This window comes from Scatophagus argus, chromosome 9 (assembly GCF_020382885.2).
Source record: "Scatophagus argus isolate fScaArg1 chromosome 9, fScaArg1.pri, whole genome shotgun sequence".
NCBI lineage: Eukaryota > Metazoa > Chordata > Actinopteri > Scatophagidae > Scatophagus > Scatophagus argus.
The window spans coordinates 15174658-15197878 of record NC_058501.1 but is presented as its reverse complement, the minus strand read 5'-3'; the positions used below and the strand labels follow the sequence as shown (position 1 = coordinate 15197878).

Sequence of the window (23221 nt, the reverse complement as noted above, 5' to 3'; positions counted from 1 at the left end):
CCCTTCAGTGTTCTGACAACGTGTTGGGATGTTTAACAGCTATTAAAATGGTAGGATACAACGAGTGTGGCTGAATCCATTCTGATATGTAGGGACTGCAATGACCATACCAACCAATACTATCACATCCAGCCTAATTTTCTTGTCCTGTGGGTTCATGTAGATCGTGTCCTCTTTCAAACCAGTGTTGTGCACAGACCCTCTGGTGTGCCTGCATCACAGGAAAAACATTCAATCGCAATGTTTAAAGGTATGTTGATTTATCCTAAGATTGCCAAAGAGTCCATAGTCCCTCATGAAGGAGGGAACAAATCAAACAACATTTATCTCACAAATAAAAGGAGGACAGCCAACCCAAACCTGGGGCATCCATGACAAGAAGCTAACACAGCCAGAGCTCAAGGTACAAGATACACCAATTTAATATTTTTTCAAATTAATTAACTGAGTCTTTTGCTATCTATATATTTATGTGTTCTTCATTTGTTTAGTTAATTTATAAACAACACATTTACTGAAGTGATATTTAGTCACACTGACTGCTATACTTATTTCCCTTTGTAAAACTGGCCCTTGGAAAATGCAGATGCCTGCCAGAGGTCAATGAAGGAATTATTGAGTTGAAATGAATGTATGACCATTAAATTAGTGCTCAGATTCTGAAATTGTAACTCTCTGAAAGTTCAGATGGAGAAACTCTTAATTTTGATGGTGATGTTTGCAACATGTAGTGCTACACCCAAAGGTAAGTCAACCTTTGTTCAATCAAAAAGATTTTATACTTGATTGTTTACTAGGCAACAATATGGCTTCTTGTTTCAATTCCAGAGCATTTTTGTTAATGCAATGAATATTCTTGGTCACTCTTCTCCTTTAAAACACTTTGTTGGGTTTGATTTTCTGCATGTGCAGATCTATCAGGCAAAGTGTTCATCTTTCCCAGGGAGAATAATAAAGATCACGTGAAGCTCCTAACAAGTCAGACCGAATTTAACTCTGTCACCACCTGTCTCAGGTAACCGGTAGTGAAAATAGAGAGCTTCTTTGTTTCTGGCAACATCTGGAGAATTGATTGCCCCAGTTTCTCACAGCTGACACATCTGTTTAGATTCCAGACAGATCTCACCAGGAACTACGTTCTCTTCTCTTTGGCTACTTCCAGACACAACAATGACTTTGTGCTCTTTAAGATCAACTCACGTGATGTAATCAGGATGCATGCCCGGGACGGGGGAACAGACTTCCTGTCCCTATCATTTTCTCCAAACGCCTGGCACTCCATGTGTGCCACCTGGCACTCTGACACTGGGTTGGCTCAGCTGTGGGTGGATGGCAAAGCAACAATTAAGAGGTTCATCCAGACTGGAAACATCACTGGACCACCCAGCACCGTGCTGGGCCAAGAGCAGGACGGCTACGGCGGGGGGTTTGATGCAAATCAATCTTTCATTGGTATGATTACAAAAGTTCACATGTGGGACTACCTTCTCCCTGCCGCTGAGATCAAACACTATATGGATAACAAACACTTCACTCCAGGTAATGTGTTCAACTGGAGAAACCTGGATTTTGAAATCAGAGGGCAGGTTTTTGTGGAGGAAGAGTCTGACATTATGTAATTAATCACTAGTCAGCAGACATTTGTTGCAGCATTCATCATGTCAAGCTTGTGTTATCTTCTCTAAAGATGATTAAACTCTCTTCAGAAACTTAAAAGATGGTAGTCCTTTCTTTAAATGTAAACATTTATTCATTAACACCTCGTAACAGACACTTAGATAATACACATCCATGCACAAAGGGGCCAAATCAAGATTTAAAAAATATGTTTAATCCTTTAAAATCAGACATGAAAACATCACCACCACATAACTGAAACATGGCAGGAGGGACAGGCAGCACATATTGCATGAGAAGGCATTTCCGTGACTCCTATGTACATATACACATTTTTATACACCGTAAAAATATAGTACTTGAAGCATATAGGACAACCAGCAATGTTGGCTCGCAAGCCATGTGAAAACATTCATGTAGAAAAAGCGTGGGATACTAACGACCCATTAATCATCATGGAGAGAATCTATCATATCACAATCTAAACATAAAATATAAAAAGTGAAATTGTCAAATAGTCCCCTCTTCACAGGGAATTCAAGCTGTAAAGTTTCAAACATCCCTCTGTCAGTATACAATATACATACAATCAGTCTAAGATACATAATACAACTTACAACATCATAGCCTGCGGTAATCAACCATGTTAATAAATATACTTCTTAGAGCTGGAAGGTGTCACAACGTGATTCATATTGCATTACTTCAAACATATTGTAGTGTCTACACTGAGGGCGCTGCACGCTAAGCACCAAAGGAAGATGTTTCTTTTGTGCCATGGTGTAGTACATAACAACTGTGCCAAAACTGGTCTGCATCCAGCAAGTACACAGTACCACCCATTTAACAAAAAAAAAAAAGAATAAAAAGGTTAAGGTCAGAAAATATCAAAATGCGGGTGTTAGAAAATATAATCTGGATTTATCTAATAAGGAAGAATTTCTTGGAGTGTCTTTGGTGGTTAACTCTCAACCAACTAAATGCGACTTTAAAACTAATTTATTTGAAATAAACCAATCTTTTATCATAATACCAGAAATATTTCATAAAGTACATCATCCTAACTACACAAAGGTCATAAATTATGAGTTCTAAGAGCTACCACAATTTGCAGTAAATTTAACATGATTTTCACGGGAATGTGGAGTTAAATCTTGAAATGTCTCAGGCAACAATGTAAACCAATTCCTTGATAAATACAAATAAATCTTTACTACAGGGACTAGGTCAGATACAGCCTACTAGACATGACATTATTAACCCAAAAGAAAGAAAAAAATATCCAGTTTAATAATAGACTCTTAAAACACAGGTCAACCCAGTGTCATTACCACACACAACTTATCATTCCAAGCAGGTGTCCAGGAGTGTTTCATTTCATTTCCATGTAAATAAACACCATACTCTTTTCTTTGGTGCCGCAACTGGCTTATAATACAAAAGACTCAGTCCTAAATCCTAAACTGTGCATTGATGAACATGAGTAGTTTCCTTCGTTTTATATTCACAACTCACATTTCCCCTTCTCCCTCTCTGCTGCTTAGACCACATGTGCCTAACAAAAATGAACAGCAATTCCTCAGATGAGATGATGTGGAAGATTTTGAGTTTTGCTACAGTCACTTGGTAGTGATTCAAATTTCTGTATCAGAAATATCTTAGGGGGTAAAAAGCTCACTGGCAGACACATCAGTAGCTTGTTTAGTGACCTAAGCAATAACATAAACGTGTATATGTATGCAATGTATACCATCATTTCGTGGAGAGTGGAGTAAAAACGGAGCAAGACTACATACAGAAAAAGATACAAACAGAAAAAAAAATAGTTATACACACAATTAGCAGTATTGGTCCAACAGTGGATGTGGGTGAGTTTCATTTCTGTAACCAGCAGAAATGTATAGAGACAAATATCTGTCCGATGTCTGGAGAGTGGATGAACAAAATACACATAACCAAAAGGGACTAGTGTTTGAATTCAAATCTAGAATTCTTATAAACCCTGACAGTGGTCGCTCCAGACATATGAATGGCAGTTTATTAACTTCAGCTGTAGTGGTAAGGCAGACTACAACACTAACCAGTAAAAAAATAACAGTTATACATCACATGTTAAGGAACAAACACGTAAAGGCACAGAAATGACAGACGTGACAGTAGCTGGAAATTATCACTATTCTATTTCTTTAATAGCATGACTTCATATGACAGCATCTACTGGCCAGTGATCCTGTCCACAGCTCTTTCTCTCTGTGTTTTTTTAGATCTTCGCACATATGGTCACATCAGAGGGGGAGATTTTCAGGGTTGTACAAATGTGGTCTGCCAATGTTAATAAGACACATTCTACAAAAGTAAAACAATGTAATGTACATTCAGCAGTGGCAAGATCAAGTTGGACCTTTGCAGCACCACCGTAGCTTCCAGCAGAATAACTTATAATAACAAAATGTGAAACAAAACTGCTGTATGGGTCTGTTTCAACCTCAGCCTCAAAATTCCATCCACGATCAGTAAAAAGAAATGCATCCATGATTGAAGCAAGTGTTGATTTGAATGATGACCACTGACAGCTCCCTGCTCATGAGGAGTGCTGAGGGAAAACGCATGTGCGGTAACAGGGATACTAGAGAGTGCATCGCAGAAATGTGAAACCACTCTGACTGTGCATGAAATCATTCGGTCCTAAAAATGCAGGCTATACCCTTCACGTGCACCTGTTCCCGCCGAACGAGGGCCTGCTCCATCTCACATCGCTTCATGCTGCTGAAATTGGAAACAATTTGCAGACTCTTCATAGATAATACAACTGCTTTCACCACCCACTGGTGACCGGGACATTAGCTTTTGTCTTATCTATGGCTAACGCGATTTGTTTATTGTGTCGTTGCAGGAGAAAATATTTGTGAAAATCTATGTGATACTTCATTCGAAGTGCTAGAGAGCTGCCAGTTCAGGGTCATAAATCTTGTTTTCCGAGGTGTATATTAAAGACAATTGAAACTTTGGGACATTGGGGGGCAAATGTGTGCATACAGTGACAGTGTTGATGGCTGGGAAAGCCTACCGCACTCCATCTTCTTCTTGATCTTCCAACCACTGCATTCTTCATTGTCACAACCTCCACTGCAACTCATTGCATCGTCCAGCAATCCCTGTATATACTATACAGGTGAGAAAAAACCAGGAGGTGCAGCGGAGGGTCAGTGATGGAAGGGTGATTTTCATGCTCTTTGTTCTCAATTCGGCCCGTCTCAACTTGTCCAGAAACGCCTCATCTTGAGATGGCACTTGTCTGTTTTTTTTTTTTTTTACTGTAAACATAAAATGAATGTCAATGCCAAGATTTTGAAGGCTTTAAGCAATGTACAATAAATACTGGCTGCTTCAACAACAGAATCATAAATGATCTTCTGTTACAGATAGTTTAGACTTACAAAGCAGATGTTGGTCTCAGGGACAATGTCAGAGAGTGAAACTACATCTTCGTTTCCAGACAGGTTGCCCGAATTACCTAAAGCGCCTTCTGCCTCCAAACTGAAACAGAGGAAATGTAGTTACAGGTGATCACAAGAGAGAGAAAAAAAACATCAACTTTACAGTCCAATATTATGACTTCCGTACCTGTGAGAGGAACCCTGGTCAAGGTCTGTGTTTGCTGATTTGTGCACTTCCACCCCTACAGACCTACGACGAAAAGGGAGGGGGAAAAAACATTAGGTGTGAAAGTTAGACAAAAGATTAAAAGTCGTGCATTACACTGAGGAAGTTTTACCGTAGAGGAGGAGAGGAGGAGCCAATTCCTGTGCTGCCAGGCGATGAGGTGGACAGGTTGGCCTGGTAGTCAGCAGGGTTTTCCAGTGGAGGGGTTCTCGGAACAAGATCTGGTTTGCCTGATTGCATGCCTGAGAACCAAGACGGAACAGCAAACCAAATTACTGCATAATTCAACATCACCATCTTCCCTCTGAGCACAACTGTGGTTTGTGGATATAATTAACAACAGATCTACTTAACGTTCTTATCATTTTGCTTTTGATGCCTCAGTTCTTACCACCATCTGCCTCGGAGTCTGTGCTTTTAAAGTGGCTGTGGTAGACTAGTCTGGAGTCGATGCCAGACTGTCCTGTTGCGTGGGAGAGCGGGGTGGGAGCTCCCAGGGTGGGGGCCCTCCTCAGACCCCCCTGACCTCCACTACGACTCTTCTTAGAAGGTGATGGTTTCACTGAAGAAGATGGAGGACATTAAAGTGGAAATGATCAATGATGGCATTTAGAGGTGTCACTTGTGGGCTTTGTGTGCATCAGCCCATTGATTTCAACACACTTAAAAAGACACACTTACATGGGATTTTCTTGAACACTGTGTTGCACATAAACTGCTGGAAACGCTCTGCATAGAATCCAGGTCTGTGAACTGAAACTGTGTCCTAAGATGGTAAAACAGCAACAGAGCCATTAGAACACGACAGATACTACAGCTCTCAAGTCTTTCAATCAAAACAGCAGTGCTTCCTACCTTTTGTTTGTTGACAATTATTTAACCAACTGTGCCACTTATTTTAATGAAATTAAAGTAAATTAGTGAAAAATATCGATCCCGATTTCTTAAAGCCCAGGGTAATGTTGATAATGTTGTCTTGCTCTGTCCAACCAATAGATCAAGAGATATTTAATCTACAAAAGTCACAAAAGACAACAAACAGCAGCAGGTGGAGAAGCTGCTAGCAAATTAAACATCTCCTCCACACACGTATTAAGGTATGTAAATAAAAAAATCTCTAATGTGTGTCTGAAATGGAAAAAAGTACAATTACCTAATTAAAACCGTCAAAACAGCACATATTCCTTCTCCTTCATTAAACTTCCAGAAGGTTATCAATATGTAAACATTTTTTTGCGCAAGTTTGATTGCTGGACACAAGATGTCTCCCACATCACTGTAAAGCCAGTTCTCAGTACATGCACTCAGGGCTTCAGGTTTCCACATCACACTTGTGTATCCTGAATACTGAACCAGGGTTGGTTTCCTAACTATTTATGATGTCACAAATCATGCTTGCAGGCTCTGTGTCTTCAAGTCAGATTTTTTTTTTTTTTTTTTTAGTTAGCACAGAGACAATTCACATCTTTGTACACAGTGAAGCTCCAACATTCAACTGCAGAAATAAGAAGAAAAATACATTTTTGACTAGAGGAGGATTAAAAAAAACACAAAAAACATAACAGTCACTTTATCAAAATTATTTTTCTGTCAAATGACTAATCAATTCATTGATTAATAGTTTCCATCGTAGGATTTAAGCATATTAATAAGATTTGTTGCTGTGACATACAGTACTGTGAGCTGTCCACTGCTTAATGTCACTTTGTTTATCTTTATAGATTTAGTGTGTAGGCTCTTACCCCATCATGGACCAAGGCCTTCCAGGAGTGCTCCAACTTCTTAATAAACCTAAATCACAAAACATAATGAAATATTTACAACAAGTTATATAAATGGGTAACGTAGATGGGTGGGACGTTCATGAGAAGAAATTCAGACAAACAACTGATATGGCTGCTCTGAGACACCAACCTGTAAGACTGGAGAATGTCAATGATGCCGATGTAGATCAGCAACCTCTCTCCTTTAGAATTACGAGATGGAATGCCACCCATGCTGGAAGGGCAAGGCCAGAGAAACAACAAAAGGATCATTTAAATGTTGTGTCTAAGTCACAGATTACATTACAAAAAAATTCAGCTTCAGCTCTCCTTGTAGTAAAACACTTACTGGTCTTCTGAATCCAAAGCTCCCTTCCCTCGAGCTTCCCCCTGAATGGACTCCATCGCTGTACAGTAAAGACTTTTCTGTGCTTGTGGCCGGCGCTGATCTGGGGTCACTGCTCCCTCCGCTGTCCCACTGTCTCCAGAATTGCCTCCACCACGTTCCCGCTCTCGACTGGCATGATCCATGTTGTGGATGCCCAACAACAGACTGTAATCCATAATCTTGAAACTCTGCAAGAGCTACATGAAACATACAAATACAATTAATGTGCTGACACTGTAAATAGTGAATTAATATTTATGCATATAGTCTTAGGTAACACAACAGATTTATGACAACATCATTTTGGTGTACTGTAGAAAACAAACTGCAGCAAACTTTTACCCTCAAATATTTATTAAACCTGGATAGTGCATCATTCAAGAGAAATGCTTAAGTAAAATGCATTTTCTTAAATAATCTGTATGGTGGAGGACAACATAGCCATAATAGAGGTGCATTCACACAATACAAAAGTGTTGACTGTGCTTGTTTGTCAAAGCCATAATAATATGGGGGAAGCAGCAGGAAAAGCTGTGAATCTTTGATACGACCACTAGGAGTCAAACATTTTCATATCTTACACATATGGGCTACAATTAATCAAATAATTTTGATAAACATGAGTGCACAACTGCTCCTCACACATCAAAATTAAGGCGAGATGCACACAAGCAACACCAACGGCTCATTACTAATTCCAGCAATTAGCTCACACATTGTGGTAGACACACAATCAAAATAACAAACTGCCACAGAGCTGTCACGGCAATAGATATACTGGAGAACATAAACAGGAGTGGTGATAAATTGACTACAGTAAACCACTATGACTTTTAAGTCAAGCAGGCTGGAGAAGAAAAGAAACAGCAGCCAAAAAGCAACCACAAAGATGGATTGGCTTTGAATGGAAAAAGATATGTTGATGAACAAATGACATGCAGTCTCTGTCATAAAAGTTGTTTGGTTTTCCCACAACTGATACACAGACACTATACACAACGTAATGACATCCCGTGATGACTACAATGATAAATGAAACCAGTTTCTTCCATCTGAAAAGCTATCATCCCTTAAAGTAAATAACATATTAGTTTGCAGTGTCATGCAAGCTTGAGCCATCTGCTCAACACACAACCCTGTCTAACAACTCAGACTGCTTTAGGAGAAACTGAAAAGTTAATGCACTATAAAATAATTGTCGGCGCTAATTAATTAATGCATTAACGTGATAATAACGCATCAACTTGCCCAGCCCTAAATAAAACATATCCATCTATGGAAAACAAAAACAACACTCAGCAACATTAGCCTAAGTCACAAAATAACTTCGGAGCTAAAATGGCTTTTTCGTTTGTTTTGTGAGATGCTGACAAAACACTTGATATTCACAAAGAAACATTATATGTTTTTATTTGCACAGTTTCCTTTATGGTAATGTATTCTGCTGGAGTACCATCTGAGCTTGTGACACAAATGAATCCTGTAATTTCATGTGGGCTGAGAGGCTTGAATGCACGATACTTGAATAAAAATCAGTCAGTCAATGAAAAACAAGTCTCTGTGACTCACCAAACAGTCCCTCTGTATAGTCTTGCATAGGGCATTATAGTTGTCTGCTTCCAGCAGCAGGCCATCAGGCATGTCCTGGATAAAGTCCAGGTCTTTGAGAGTGGGAACGACCTTCTCTCTCTCCTTGGGGGAAGCTCGTCTCTTATAGGTGGAGCCCTTCAGGTCATATTTGACGTGCATGGGGATGATCCGAGGCAGAAGATTGTTCATTACTACAATTCGGATGTTCTTACCCCCTGCCTGAACACAATACAGTCCATAGAACTTGGGTAGCAGGGTGCGCTTGTTTTGGTTGATATTCTGGAAGGGAGGAGGAATGTGGAATACAGATTAGACTCATTTTAGCCTCCTACTCTTACGGTAATTATAATTATTGCAATAATCATTACTCTTACTGAACACACTGCCACTTTCTGTTTTATTCAGAGGTCACGCTCACCATGAAGTATCCAGGAAGGAGTTTCTGGAGGAACTCTGCCTCTTTGTGTTGAACAGTCTTGATGATGAACTCATCATCACTAGAGACATAAAAGATGGATCCACTGGCTCCTGAGTTAGACAGCTCGATCAGCGGCTCGTTACACAGAGAATACTTCAAGAGGAAGAGGGGTCTATGTTAGTGTCTGAGTGAAGACAGTGCAAACATGTTGGCATATCCAGAACCCTCATTTAACTAAACTCCTAACTGGGGGTCTGAAAACCACTGGGGCGTGGCAGGAGGATGCTCTCATGGAACCACCTATAGGCCACCTGACAGACTTCTGACAGTGACTCCTGTCAACAGCAACTAAACTATTTGTAATAAGGCTTTAATCAGAACCTTATGGTGTGCAAACTTCCATCAGATGTTTTATAGGGGGGAAAAATTATAGTAATATTTATGCCATTTTAGGTAAAAATGCTCTTAGATCCACAATTATTAATTATTTTTTATAATTTCACCACAGCGGGCAGAGTGACAACTTTGAGCAAGAAGTCAGTCATTTAAGGGAACTTGGAATGCGACCCCCATTCTGTATCTAAACAATACAATACAGTGCAGTACAATGCAATCTGTGATGACTTTTGGCCCATGGCCCACCATTCAGTTTCACTTTTGGCCCTCTCATGAAAAAGTTTGGACACTCCTGAACTAAACAATTCTACAAAAGAAATATAGGAACAGTATCTAAAACCTCAACAAGAGCAGTTCTTGTAGATACGGCAGCGTGCATTTGGTGTAAAGTACTAACCAGGTAGTCATCTGGACGAATGCCAAAGAGTTCCCTGAAGTAACGAAAGGCAATAGGAGCATAGGTCTTAAAGCGAAAGTCACTGTAGTGATGAGCAGGAGTCAAGTTACTGCCCTCACTGAAAACACATGGGATAGAGAGACAGAACCAGAAACAGGAAGGCCATTAAAACTACATGAAATCAAAACTCATAAAGTAACTATGTTTAATCAACTTTGACTCCCATACCAACCTGGGGAAAAATATGCTTTCGACCACCACAAAATCCTGCATGAGAACATCCCTTTCTGCCTTTTGGCTTAAGCTGCCAACTGTGTGAGCAATGCCCAATTGGATGGCTCCTTTTAGCGCTGATGACGTGGTCTAGAGAGGTCAGAGAGGAAAAGATAGTAAGCACTGGAACAAACAATATTTTACCCCTGTGACTTCTGCTGTTTCACTCACTATTCTTGGGCACAGTGAGTGGAATTCCAAAACTAATTTTAGAATATTAACACCAAACACCTTTTCCAAATTTCACCTCTGCTGCTCAATACTGTGGAAAAAAAAATGTAAAAAAAGCTGGTGTCACTGACACCCTACCACCCAACCCTGTTCTAACCTTTTTATAGGTGGTCTCTCCTGTGGTGGTCTCAACGCCCCGGTGCCCAATAGTCTTCTTCATACTCTGAGTTGTGCCTGAAGAGCCAGGCATCTAAAAAGAGGTGCAGAGAGGAACATTTAAATGTGGTCTGCTCTTTGTGTTTGTGTATCTGTGTTTATATTTGTGAACACAGAAGACAAAGAGCTAATTGTATGCACGCTTTAGGCTATATCGGGTAAACATCTTCACATGACAGCCATCAACTCGCGTGCCAAGCAGGTGAACTCTCAGTGATTGTCAACTCATGTGGCAGAAGAAGAAGTGAAAACAACACCAGTGGCTTTATCTACATGCCACAGATACGTCCATGTGTACCCTATGTTTACTTTAATAAGTAATAGCAATTAAATAAGCAAATTAGTTTGTACTCAGTCTGTTTATGGTCTTATCAGACAAATTCAACATCCCTCAAACAAATATTCTTGGATTTTATTATCATTTTTGATCACAAACAACATCCTCTGGTGCATTCAATTAATAACATTAAAAATAGTAACAGTAAGAGTAAGAGTGTGGTTTATTGGTTCATATACTGGTCTTGGTACAAACAGCATTCATTAACCAGTGTACCAAAAATGGGACAGTCTATACTTTTAGCTGCTGATGGCTGCATGACTGAAGGCTTGAACTCCCCAAACTTGTTCTCCCTCCCTTAACTGGATCAACATTTACATTACTTGAGGCTGTACATAACGCAGAGTGGTTTGGTCAATTTCTGATGTACTTACCTCTGCAGGGGCCATTTTACGAATACCACTGGTGCCTAAACACAGAAAAACAAGTTTAACTGGGATTCACAATGTGACAAGGACACTGACTCTTGCGAACCCAAAGGGAAAAATACTAAATTCTTAAGGTACTGCTAGTTCTGTCATTCAGAGCCAACTTCATCCATCCATCCATAATATTCAAATACTTATCAACCATTGGAGTCCATGTAAATTTGATCTGAGAAACCCTGGTTTGGTTAATTAGCAGGGCTATTTCCAGTGCTGGCTCATGACTATAAGACCAATGATGAGCCCAGACCTAAATGCAGCCACAGTAACCAACCGCTGCCCTCGATATACCAGCTTTGTGTGAACTGGAACTACTTCTCCCCTGAGCTGCCTGCTCCAGATTCATCTGGTACCTGGGGATGTGTGCTTGTCTACACGTCAAAAAACTGCACAATTTCTAACTCAACAGCCTACTTTGCGTCTCACAGTAACTTTGCTTTTATCATTTTGATCAACTCCAATATGCTAACATTGTGACTACATAGTTGGTTATATTAAACCATTCAGTAAACTCAACTGATCAGCACAGAAGTAATTACTTGTAAGTAAGGTAAACACATGTTGAGAGTTTGAGGTATTGTCGAGCAAAAGGATGTCTCTGGATGTGTGTAAAATTAACCTTGTGGTTAGCAAGTTGGTGACACGTGGTTCTTCCCACCTGAGTGAGCACGCTAACAAAACACAGTGGTTTTGCAGGAGAGGAACACAGATGAAATAAAAGAAACACTCAACATGATTTCCTGTGTCCTTACATAACCTTGCTGTTTAATCCTACTATCTCGCCCACTCTGCAAGCACCTCTAGCCTGTAACCAACGGCAACATCTACTTCAATGCTGCAGCGCCACAGGTCAATATATACAAAAGGATGCTGTGAAGATTACATCCCTGTAGTAATAACAATCTTGTGTGTGAAAATGCATCTATGCCCAGCAGATTCAAAACAGGCAAAGCACAGCAAGTCGACACATCACCCCAAGAAAGGTGGGAGTGTTAATAATAAGGCAGAATCACTGAATGCCATGCATCTCTTCTCACTTAACACACGGCAATCCTCCAGGAAACAATGAGCATCACTCTGCCCACATTCCCTCTCATTATGTAAAACAACAGACTATATCATCACTACTCATGCAGTTTCTGCTCACACACACAGAAACACTCTGACACACACGCCCATGCGAGTACCTCGCTGCAATGCTCTCCTCCAGAACTGAGTCCTAATATCTGTGGAGCAGGACATGATCAGCCTAAACAGCCTAACCAAGTAAATGAACAACACCATATTCACTCAAAGAGTTAAAGCAAGGCACTTGTGAAGATTTGGCTTGAAGACGTTGCTAATCCAAGCAGCTTCATCAGTCCTTTGTTTTAGTTAGTTTCACTTGCTTGCTTGCTTTAACTCTTTGAGTGAATATGACCTGGATGACTGAGAGTCTCCACAGATAACACTGAATAAATTTAAAACATGACTTTATATAGACAGGAAAACAACTGTTTCATCTGGAGCTAAAATGATTGGTCGATTCATCGAATTTGCGGCTTTGCTTTTACTATGTATGAAAGTAAACATTAACTGTGGGTAGTAGACTGATGGTCTGACAAAACAAGTAATTTGACGGCAAAGCCTTGGGCTGGAAAATATTGACAGGCCATACTATTTTCACCAATTAATAGACTAAATCCCTCCCCGATTAATGAAGACAAATATTGGCATTAATTAACAATGAAAATAACTGTTAACTGCAGTCTGAATTCAATGTCACTGCATTTTTTCTCAAATGTCAACGTAAAACTAGATAATAATACACTTTCAGGAATTACCCAACCCAGCCCAATTACTTAAGAACAATGACTTAAGCTTGTCAGTGACAGGCCTTACGACAATGGACAAACCATCTGCTCCTCTCTGTATACTAAACAACTCTCTGCCAGCCTTGTTCACATGTAGCCTGCAGCCTGCACAAGCCAATAATATGGGACACAGACACTCTCCTAATATAATTTTCTCCCTGTAAAGGCTCAATAAATACGCCGATTCTTGCACCAGTTAGAAAACAAGGTCAATAAGGCCAGTTAAAATATCACATTATGTTACTGTCACTCAAGTGCCTGTGACAGGCTGCGTTTGACAGAATGCTGTATCTAGTATTTGTACAGTCTAAGGCTCTCAGCAATGTGGGAGCCCCAAAAGTGCTCTGAAGCCACTATTTATATTCACTGATTCAGTCTGGTCGGCTACCAAGGGAAAAGAAACACACAGGGAAGCTTATATGTGACACACAACTAAATGGATTAGCATAATGTCCATCATCTGTCCTGTCCTCACATAATGAGAATCCTCTGAAAACACTTGAACTGCCCACCACCCACTGGCATCTGTCCTGCCCAAAGCTTTCAGGAGCTGAACGGGAACAGCACAATTGAATTAAACCTGTTTAACTAGATAAGCACGACAGGTCTGTGTCAGAGTTTTGAGTAATACTGGAAAACAATAATATATTTGTTTTAATAGTAAAATATTTCAATGGTGACTCACTGGAAAATAACTGATGGAGAGCTTGTGTAGATGGTACCAAATGGAAAGAGAATTTGCTTGCCAACTTTGCCACAAACATGGGCAGATAAACAGAGGACAAGGAGGGGTGTAACGGTCATGCAAGTCAGGGATAACAGTTTTCCACAGATGGACCGACGAATCCGAAACAACAGCCACTTCGCACGTCCCATTCATTTACGAAAGAATGGAGCGATACTCAGTTAACCTCTTGTTTATCCTGCTAACTTATTAACATAAAATACAGTGTAACAAAATTACCGGCTTGATAACAAAACACTCCAGACGAGCCAACGTGGTCACGCGATTGCTTTCCTGCCATGTTATTAAACCCGAAAAATAACTAGATATAATAAATACCAAGTACTGCTAAGTTAAGTTCTGTATGATCAACAAAAACACCATCTAAGGTTTATCAAGTGGTAGCTTATCGAGATAGCCATCGCTTGGTTCAATTGTTAGGCTGAAAGCGTCGATGCTAACTAGCTAACTGGCTAACCGGGACTTGATAAAGCCACAGTCACCGCATCGCACTGTTTTCATCGCTGCGAAATTTTACACACACCATTGTGTGCGTTCGTTCTGAGGAAACACAGAAGGAAAATTTAGAGACTATTACTACCTGTCGGGGCTGTTGATCCCGAGTCTGCTGTCCCAGCAGTCGCCATTACGATTTGACTGTTAACATCACATACAGCGCCGACAGTTAAATTCTGATGCTCATGTCGCAGCAGCACCACGGCGCCCCCAGCGGACTAACATGGAACTGTTTCAGGCTCCGTATGGTAATGCCGCATGTTATTAATTTTATGTGTGTGTTTACATCAACTTTAATCGTGTAGAACAACGTAAAACAGGCAGTCTTTTTTAAATTAGTTTTGACTATACGTTTTTCAAAGTGACATGTTCTCACTGTCTTTGTGATAATATTGCTGGAGAGGTGGACAATGATTTCCTGTCACTCCTGCGAGTGCTCCAAAGAGCGCTAAAACGCTCAGTGGTTTTATCAGTGGGCACGTAGATCGTATTAATGAACAGAAACGGTGCAAAGCTCTCTGTTCTGTTTACAGAACATTCAGGTGTTGTAGCAATACATAAACGTGTACAGATAAGTTGGAAAAAATATTTCGAAACATATAAAATAAAACAAAAAGCAGAACTTTGCAAGGCAAGCTTACAATACCCACTCGTTCAATATGCAGGAGTCATATGGTAGATGATGTGATACGATTGATGCATGAAAAGTGATGTAATCTGGTTGTATTATATAGAAATGTGATATAGTCCATAAGAAGTGAAAGTAAAAGTGCATTAGGCCTATTTATTAGTATGATATAGTGGAACCTACAGTATAAGGGCTGTAAAATAGTGCATCAACACAAAATTTAACGAAATAATAAAGCGTGAGTATAATATTCACATATATTCTCATATACTATATATAGTATAAACATCTATAAAATATGAATATAAAAAAATACTATATTAACTGTTTGTATTCTGTGTAATGCTTCAGTTTTATGCTTTTATGTCTTTTGAATTAAAGTCATTTTAATAAAAAAAAATCACTTGTTGGAAACATGAGAACACAGTATTAAACTGATAACATTAATTTTGTTTTAAGCAAAATCAGGGTTTGTTACATCAGAATCTGTGAAAATTGATCATAATTTAACCTTTGTTAAAGTGCAATTAATGCCTATCAATACCCATCTAAAATATTCCATTTTCACTTATTCGTGTTAAACACATTTACATTAAGTTGCTTATTGTACTATGCACACCACTGTTAAACTAACAACAGAGGCTCTGCAGGCCAGAGGAGAGTAAACCACACAAAAGGTAGATTTAAAAACGTTTTATTAGAGTTTTTGTAGACAAGATCTTAACCACATACCCATATAAAAAAGAAAAGAAGTGATCCTGCAACTCCAAAAAATGTATTCATAATCAATGATGTGAAGAGCAGCCTATAAAAATAGTGGTACAATATCACAGACAACAGTCCGATTTACAAACTAAGCATCTAACAATCATTTCTTTTTAAATGTACTGTTGTGATAACAATGTGATCTCATATGAAAATATGGAAATAACACTGGCAGTAGATGAAGCTAGAACTGGTCCACAGTCTAAATATTCTTACAGACCACTAAGTGGGACTTGTGCCGAAATAACAGTTCCTGTTAAGTGACTGGTTTTTACTTCTGCTGTTAGCTTGCCATTTCTCTGAATGGTCCAGTGCCAGCAGGGTCAGCAGCAGTCATAAAGGTTTAGGCGAAAGGGCACTTTTTCTTCTTCTTTTGGCGTAAGACATTGGCTGCTTTGGTGACAGCATCCATGAGAATTTTGGAGATACACTCGTGTGTATTCTGTGAAGGCGAGCGGCAACAGCGGCGGACAGCTGGAAGAGAAGCCTTCTTTGATGAACACAGGTTCTCTGTGGTTTCCTTAAGCTGATTTCATGGAGAGAAAAAAAAGGCCAGACAGATGAGAGGCAGGAGTAGAAAAACTGAATTTTGGGATTATTGCTCCTAAACTTTAATTTTCCCATATAACATTTAGAATATTCCCAGCTGAAACTTTGTATTCTGATTTGCGAGAGACTCACCCTTTGAGCAAAACACGTGGCCTTCTCTTCTTCAGACAGGGGGCAGCATTGATTCACAAAATTCTTGAGAGGCACAGCAACAGGGAACCTAAAGCACAGTGACAACTTTACTATGTGTCTATCTTTACATTGTTCACAGATTGTGCACATGTGCTTAGATCCATGACAACAACAGGTGAGAGGTGATTCAACAAGTTACATTCATCCATATTCTGTGACAGAAGGAAAAAAAAAATCACGGAAAGCATCAAAAGAAACAAAATGGACAAGCACAGACAGAAAAACAGACTACAGATGCAGGAAGTTCTGCCTTACTTCTTCTTGATGATCTTGTGAGTGTCACAGATTTTGGTAAGTGAAGGCTCTTGAGTGTCCAAAGTCATATTATAATACGGGTCAAGAGAAATGTGTTGGAAACAGTTGTATTGCTCATTTTTCTCATCGGCCGCAGTACAGCAGTGGAAATCCAACACTTCACCATCGCCAACCACGCAAAACTTATTGAGCTCCTCGCGCCACTAAAACACAAAAGAAGACAGGACATTAGAAGGTACAAAAAAATAATAAATAAATAAAATAAAATGAAGCAAAATATTTATGGCTGTAGGTTTGCCTGCTTTACCTTACGATCAGCGCAGTTGAGCACATCCTGCTTCTTTTTGCAGCACTGTTTGAATCCCTTTTCTATACGATTAATCGTCTTTGCCTGGCGAGCCAGCCAATCGTAACCTGAAGCTGGCAGACACTTTACAGTATAGAGGGGACGTATCTTCTGGTTCTTACACAGTGAATCAATGGAATCAGCAGTGGGTCGTCCAGGAGGAAAGCTGATGTCAATTTTCTTAGGAATTTGGTCAGCTCTTAGAGGTTCCCTCAGACTGCCATAAGTCCTGTGTAAGAAAAAAAAAAAACAAAAAACACAACCTCAGCGTCATTCATCTGAAAGCTCCACTACGGCAGAGGGTGTTTCACTTGTGTTCGAACGAACCTCACTCAACTTTTGCTGGTCTATAATGCAAGCAACATCCAGCAGCGAGGTTCTGTGTCAGCCAGCAAAATATGCGCAAGTGTACAATTTAAAATGATGCGTGCCACAATAAGTTTTACAGAGCAGTAAAATCTTTCCAACATTGTAACATCATATAATATGACAGAAAATAAAGAAAAGCTGTCTCCTTTAACTAAGATTTGAGTGCCAATATCAACATTTTCATTGGCGCTCATTTGATTTGTTTTCTGCATACCTCTGGCAAGTGTGAGGATCAAAGCTGAAGGCAGCGGCAGAGGGAAGTGGTGGCACCGGCAGCTCCTCAGTTGGTTTGTAGTCTGGATTTGGAGCATTTTCATGGAAGCAGTTTAGCCTGTTGTTGCCTGGTTTTCTGCAGCAGTCCTCCTGACGATCCTTCACTGATGAGTCCTCTTCACAAAAGGATTCGACTGACTGTTCCCACTGTAGTCGACACAGGAAACAAACAGTCAGGGTGATTTAAATCCTTTAACACTGACATAAAGTCTGCATGCCTGAGGCTGTATGATAAGTGAACAGGAGACCCACAATTATGTAGAGTATCTTAAGACATAGGCCTACTTCACCAAAACTAAAAAATAAACATGGTAAGAAGAAGGAGATAAGATTAAAGTAGTTCTTTATTCACTGAAGAATTTAGGGTTTTTTTGCCTGCTCTCATACAGCACCACTGGTGCTCCAGCCAAGGCCTGTCTGTTGTGTCAGCCTGGGCTGCATATAATGGATTTATCAACTGGAAGCGCCCAAGGCCTTCACATTTGTTTAAAAATGCAAGCACCATCGTCTCTGTGTGAGCAATGTGAAGAATGTCTCATGCCCTTTTTCATTCGGGCTACACATGAACAAAAAATACAGGATTGTTGTGAGAGCAAACGACACCAGGGTTACTGCATTACAGCTTCGTACAGCTAAGTTATTTTAAATATTGAGTTACGAACTTTTGCAATAATATGACGTTTATTACAACCCTCCTCCACATGAGGTTTTAAGTGGATAACATCTGGTTATCGACAGGAAATCCTATTGGTTTGAGATCCAATTTTATGTCCACAGTTGATAAGGTTATTACGTTTTTAATCATGTCTCACTACTTCTCGAAAAGTATTTATTTTGGGAACTGATAAGAAAAACATTAGCAACAAAGAGGACAAAACCAAGAGAAACAGAATTAGAGCAAGAAGATACAAAATAGTGTGTCCTCATTTTATATTTATATGGTGTAGAAAATTGCTAAATTGGCTGTGGGAGCCATCATGAAAACTCACCGCCTGTGTGGCACAACACAGACTCGCTTCCACCCCCCAGGTTTCATTGTTTTTGCAGCACGTACTAAACCACCACTCTGCATTGTTTACAGCACTGGCTTTTCGCCTCTGCTTGCCAAATCCAGAGGCAGGAAAGTAAGAGTCCGGGTAGCGAGGACGATGGTCTGCATGGAGGCAGATGGCTTGGAGATTGTCAGAGGAAGGACGGGCCAGGGGGAACTGAACGGGATACTCCAGCGCAGGTGGACCACGAAAGAAACGGGACCCATGGCTTGGTCGACCTAGGAATAAGGGACAGGAAACATGCTGTTAGATAATACTTTCAAAGTAGGAGGTAGTATAGATGAAGTAAATGAAAACTGCAAAGAAAGAGAGGAAAATAGATACAAACGTCCTCTAGGTCTCCAGATGCCTGGCCTGGAACCCCCTGACAGAACAAAAGCTGAATAATTAAACAATACTATTCAGGTGTTTTCTTAAATATGGAGGTGTAAGACAGGAGATATGAGGGAGAGAATGCAGGAGAGAGACAGAGAGAAGCAAAAGTAGGCACTGAAGACAGATAGATGGATAGAAAGATGAATGGACAGATGGATAGATAGCAGCTTACTTCTCTCACTCAGGGTATCATACTGTTCTGGCGGAGACACTATCGCATGCTCACCCACAGTGAACTCTATGAAAACAAAGCATAATAGTAAAAAAAAAACTGAGCCAACCAAATGCTTCAAGTGGATATGCAGCTAAGTCTAGACAAGGTCATAACAATAGACAAAAAGACAAACAGTACCCTTGGGATCCAAGAGATCTGTTATGTCCACCTGTTGTTGCAACATGAATGAATCTGGATGCAGCAGCTCTGAAAGACATTGATTTGTTTAAAAATCTGTTTAAGAAATAAGAATATTGTACAAGCTTAAATGCCTACAGTAACACTGTATTTATTTATACTCTAAGAGGCACTCTGCAGTTATCCTGACCTTGAAACTTTAAAGGGGATGTTTAGCAATTAAACATGTTAGCATGAATTATAAGACATAACACAGGATGGGATGTAGATAAGAACAAGACACTTTCAAGGTCTGTTTTTTCTCCCTCCAGAGCCCCAGAAGACATTACACAAATATTTTCACAGGTTAAGGAACCCTCTTTGGGACGAGCAAACTGAGCTTTATGAATAAAATCAGTGGTGCACTTCTTACACCTAAACCCTACAAACTGTAAAATAAGCCTCTTGAAGTAGCGAGAGCTGGCCAAATGCCACTGTGAAGGGCTGAAATTTTAATTGCTGCCTGCAGAGATACTGCACTAGTATGTGAACACACACACCTTGCGTGATTTGGTGGAGGTCAACCTCACGCTGCTCAAAGATGTGCTCATCTGGAAAATGGTGAACACAAAGACAGAGAAAGAGAGGGAGCAGAGGGAAGGGGGGAAGGAGGGGGGGGAGAAAGCCAGACAAAGTTACGCAACTCTTCATTTGTATTCTTTAATGCATAACTAACTTCCTCTTCTGGTTTTAATGCAGACAGATGTGGAAGAGGTATCCCTTTACTAAGCATCTGTAGTAATAATAATAATAATAGTAATCCCACAGCAATATATATATTAGTTTAAAAGGCTTGCATTTAAAATGTTTCTTCAGTAATAGCTTGGAATATTAGAACAAAAATGTTACACACGGTTTAAAAGCAATTAAGCACTCATCATATTGTCAGTGTTGCATCATAAAATGTTACACATATTGTAAATTAAACAGTGTTGCTGGTTAAAGTATAGCTAAATTTCAATATTCAATATCATACTATGTTAGTTTCATCCCATACTCCAATAATATCCTCTACTCTATTATTAAGCAAAACCTGAAGAGCAGCTATTGCTCTGAATCCTACGTGTCTGTATGATCTGTAGTATCATAACATAGAAATGTAAGTACTAAAAAGTGATGCCTCTTCTACTTAGTTACGTTCCACCACCAGAGACACCAGATCAGACATGTTGGCCTCTATCAAAGTCCTTCAAAGTCAACATGTTATGTGATTCTTGGCAGTTGGTCTGCATGCGAAATACACGCACTTACAGCAGCTCTCAGACGAACAAAAATGGAGCCCGGCCACCAGGCAAGAAACAAACACAACAGCTTCTGACATGAGAACAACAAACACTGAAGAAAAACAACAACAACAACAACAACACGGTACCAACCCTTGGATGCTGAGCTCAGTAAAATTAAAACAAAAGCGGTGGCGCAGACCAGAGCCCGAGAGGACCCCATTTCAAAGTTGATAGTGTCTGTCCTGAAGTTTCTGTTTGTCCCGCTGCTGCTGCTGCTGCTGACTGTTTGGGCAGAGCGAGCAGAGGCCGCCCAGGAAAACGCGCTCGGCGGGGCTGCGCACAGACCTGCCCGTTAATTGGTCCAGCAGGAGCTTCCGCGCTGTCCGTCTGGGAGAGCAAAACCCCACAACTGGGCAGACACTTTTTATAGTTTTAAGAGGTTTATGTGGGGTGGAGGTTTGGTGGGATGGGGGGGTGAGGCGGAGTGAGGGCGGAAAAAGAGGGAGGGGGTGGAATTTTTCAACATGACTCATGAGCGATCAGTTCAGATGCTGGGTGCTGTTAGGGTGCTCTTAATGTGGGAAAATTGGGATTTCGTCTTTAATAAACAGGTCGCCTGAGCGCATGTGCCAACCTGACTTCTCTCAAGCAATTAACTCGTCACTCATTGCCCTTCCATTAAAGCAGAGAAGTTAATTATCACCCACTGATTCAGCCAATCAGCACTTCTTGTTGAAACAAATAAACAAGTCAGTGCTGCAAAATAGATCACTAATGGGCTAATTGCACGATTTCGTACATAGGTGATTAAAAGTTAATTATCATCATCATTATTATAATTATTACTTTAGCAAATATTTATTCGACAATATTTGACAGTCTTTTACAAACAGTAAAGAGAGGTTCAACAAAGAAAAATAAACTAAATGTAAATACCTCTTCACCTGCAAACAACAAAACCAATCTTTTACACAAGATTAATGAGTCGAACCATTTGGAATTCAACTTAAAAAAAAAATCTGCAGTTTTGTTCTGCCCTTCAAGCTTGTAAGTGAGTTTGGGTAAGGCAAACCAGATGTTTTTTGTTTTTTTGGGGGGGGGGTCCTTAATAAACACTTACCAAACTCTGTCAGGCCAGTTATTTATTACAGGCCAGGAGTGCCTGTCGGCAGAAATTGAATATAATAGTTATAATCACCTCAGAACAAATCAATCAGTGTGTTATTGTTACCTTAGAATCGGCCCTTTATATCAGAGAGAGCAAGTTGGTCATGAATGAAAGAACGGTTATGAATCCTACATGGTGAAGACATGAGGCCCACTGGTTTCAAAAAGACAAAAAGAAGCATTGAAAAAAAATGACCTCTCACTTTATTAATTGTCCCACTTAACAGTTTCTGATTGGTTTTTGGCCTCAGTCACTAGTTTCATGTCTTTCACTATGAGTTACCATATAGGTCAAGAAAAGGCAGCATCCTACATAATGTCTGTTCCCCCCACACACTTTGTTGATTCTCATGTCTTGTCAAACTGAGCCCCCATGTTTGTCACTCAGGCTTTCTGATACAATTTTTAATGTTTTTCAGACTTGAGGAAGGCTGAACGCCACTCTCTGTGATGAGTATAGGAATTTGACATCAGTGGAGTGCTTCTTTAAATACTTGAGAACTCATATATTTGACGACTCAGAGTTAGATTTTTTGGTACCAAACTAAAAAGCAAGAAGAAAGAAGAAGGAACGTGGGATAATACTTCATAAAATAACAGCATGTATGAGTGTGACTAATTGCCTCATACTGAGTTTGACTCCAGGGCTTTCATGGCCTCACAGACTCCTGTCTCTCCACCCCGTTCCTGCAAAGACAGGGGAAGAACTCCCTTTGCAGCTGCAGACTATAATTCAGTGGGTTTCCACAGTGTGCGCTCTATAGGCCACAGTTAAACCTTAAAGGATCATTCTGCTTTTGTTGCTCTGCTCGTTCCCATCATATGCACGGGATATTGGAATCAGAGTTTTCAGTTGGTAAGGATCCGGAAACTGTTCAGAAATGTT

At 40.0% G+C, this 23221-nt stretch overlaps 3 protein-coding genes across 6 annotated transcripts; 1 reads left to right on the top strand and 2 right to left on the bottom strand.

Moving 5' to 3' along the window:
- The first annotated feature begins 153 nt into the window (after positions 1-153).
- On the top strand, positions 154-1716 carry LOC124065461 (C-reactive protein-like). 2 transcript variants are annotated; one of them, XM_046400888.1, is made up of 4 exons: positions 154-403; positions 688-745; positions 913-1015; positions 1163-1716. In XM_046400888.1, exons 1-4 carry the CDS (start codon positions 296-298, stop codon positions 1617-1619), a joined length of 726 nt encoding a protein of 241 aa, XP_046256844.1. In that variant the 5' UTR covers positions 154-295; the 3' UTR covers positions 1620-1716. The 2 variants fall into 2 exon arrangements, with proteins under 2 accessions (XP_046256844.1, XP_046256843.1); XM_046400887.1 differs by having other exon boundaries at positions 161-403; positions 1109-1716.
- A 95-nt stretch (positions 1717-1811) lies between these two features.
- Positions 1812-14952, bottom strand: LOC124065459 (phosphatidylinositol 4-phosphate 5-kinase type-1 alpha-like). Its single transcript, XM_046400885.1, has 16 exons — positions 14833-14952; positions 11604-11638; positions 10834-10926; positions 10465-10595; positions 10233-10350; positions 9440-9592; positions 9001-9300; positions 7393-7628; positions 7195-7278; positions 7023-7071; positions 5962-6046; positions 5672-5842; positions 5393-5522; positions 5242-5304; positions 5055-5154; positions 1812-4931 (listed from the first exon to the last, which is right to left on the bottom strand). Exons 1-16 carry the CDS (start codon positions 14876-14878, stop codon positions 4929-4931), a joined length of 1797 nt encoding a protein of 598 aa, XP_046256841.1. The 5' UTR covers positions 14879-14952; the 3' UTR covers positions 1812-4928.
- A 1101-nt stretch (positions 14953-16053) lies between these two features.
- LOC124065175 (extracellular matrix protein 1-like) lies at positions 16054-21588 on the bottom strand. 3 transcript variants are annotated; one of them, XM_046400342.1, is made up of 11 exons: positions 21319-21588; positions 20443-20493; positions 19904-19972; positions 19724-19789; positions 19505-19555; positions 19114-19394; positions 18066-18271; positions 17444-17711; positions 17137-17339; positions 16822-16909; positions 16054-16666 (listed from the first exon to the last, which is right to left on the bottom strand). In XM_046400342.1, the coding sequence occupies exons 1-11, from the start codon at positions 21386-21388 to the stop codon at positions 16484-16486; spliced, it is 1536 nt and encodes a 511-aa protein (XP_046256298.1). In that variant the 5' UTR covers positions 21389-21588; the 3' UTR covers positions 16054-16483. The 3 variants fall into 3 exon arrangements, with proteins under 3 accessions (XP_046256298.1, XP_046256299.1, XP_046256300.1); XM_046400343.1 differs by having other exon boundaries at positions 19505-19540; XM_046400344.1 differs by lacking the exon at positions 19505-19555 and having other exon boundaries at positions 21319-21587.
- Positions 21589-23221: the final 1633 nt, after the last annotated feature.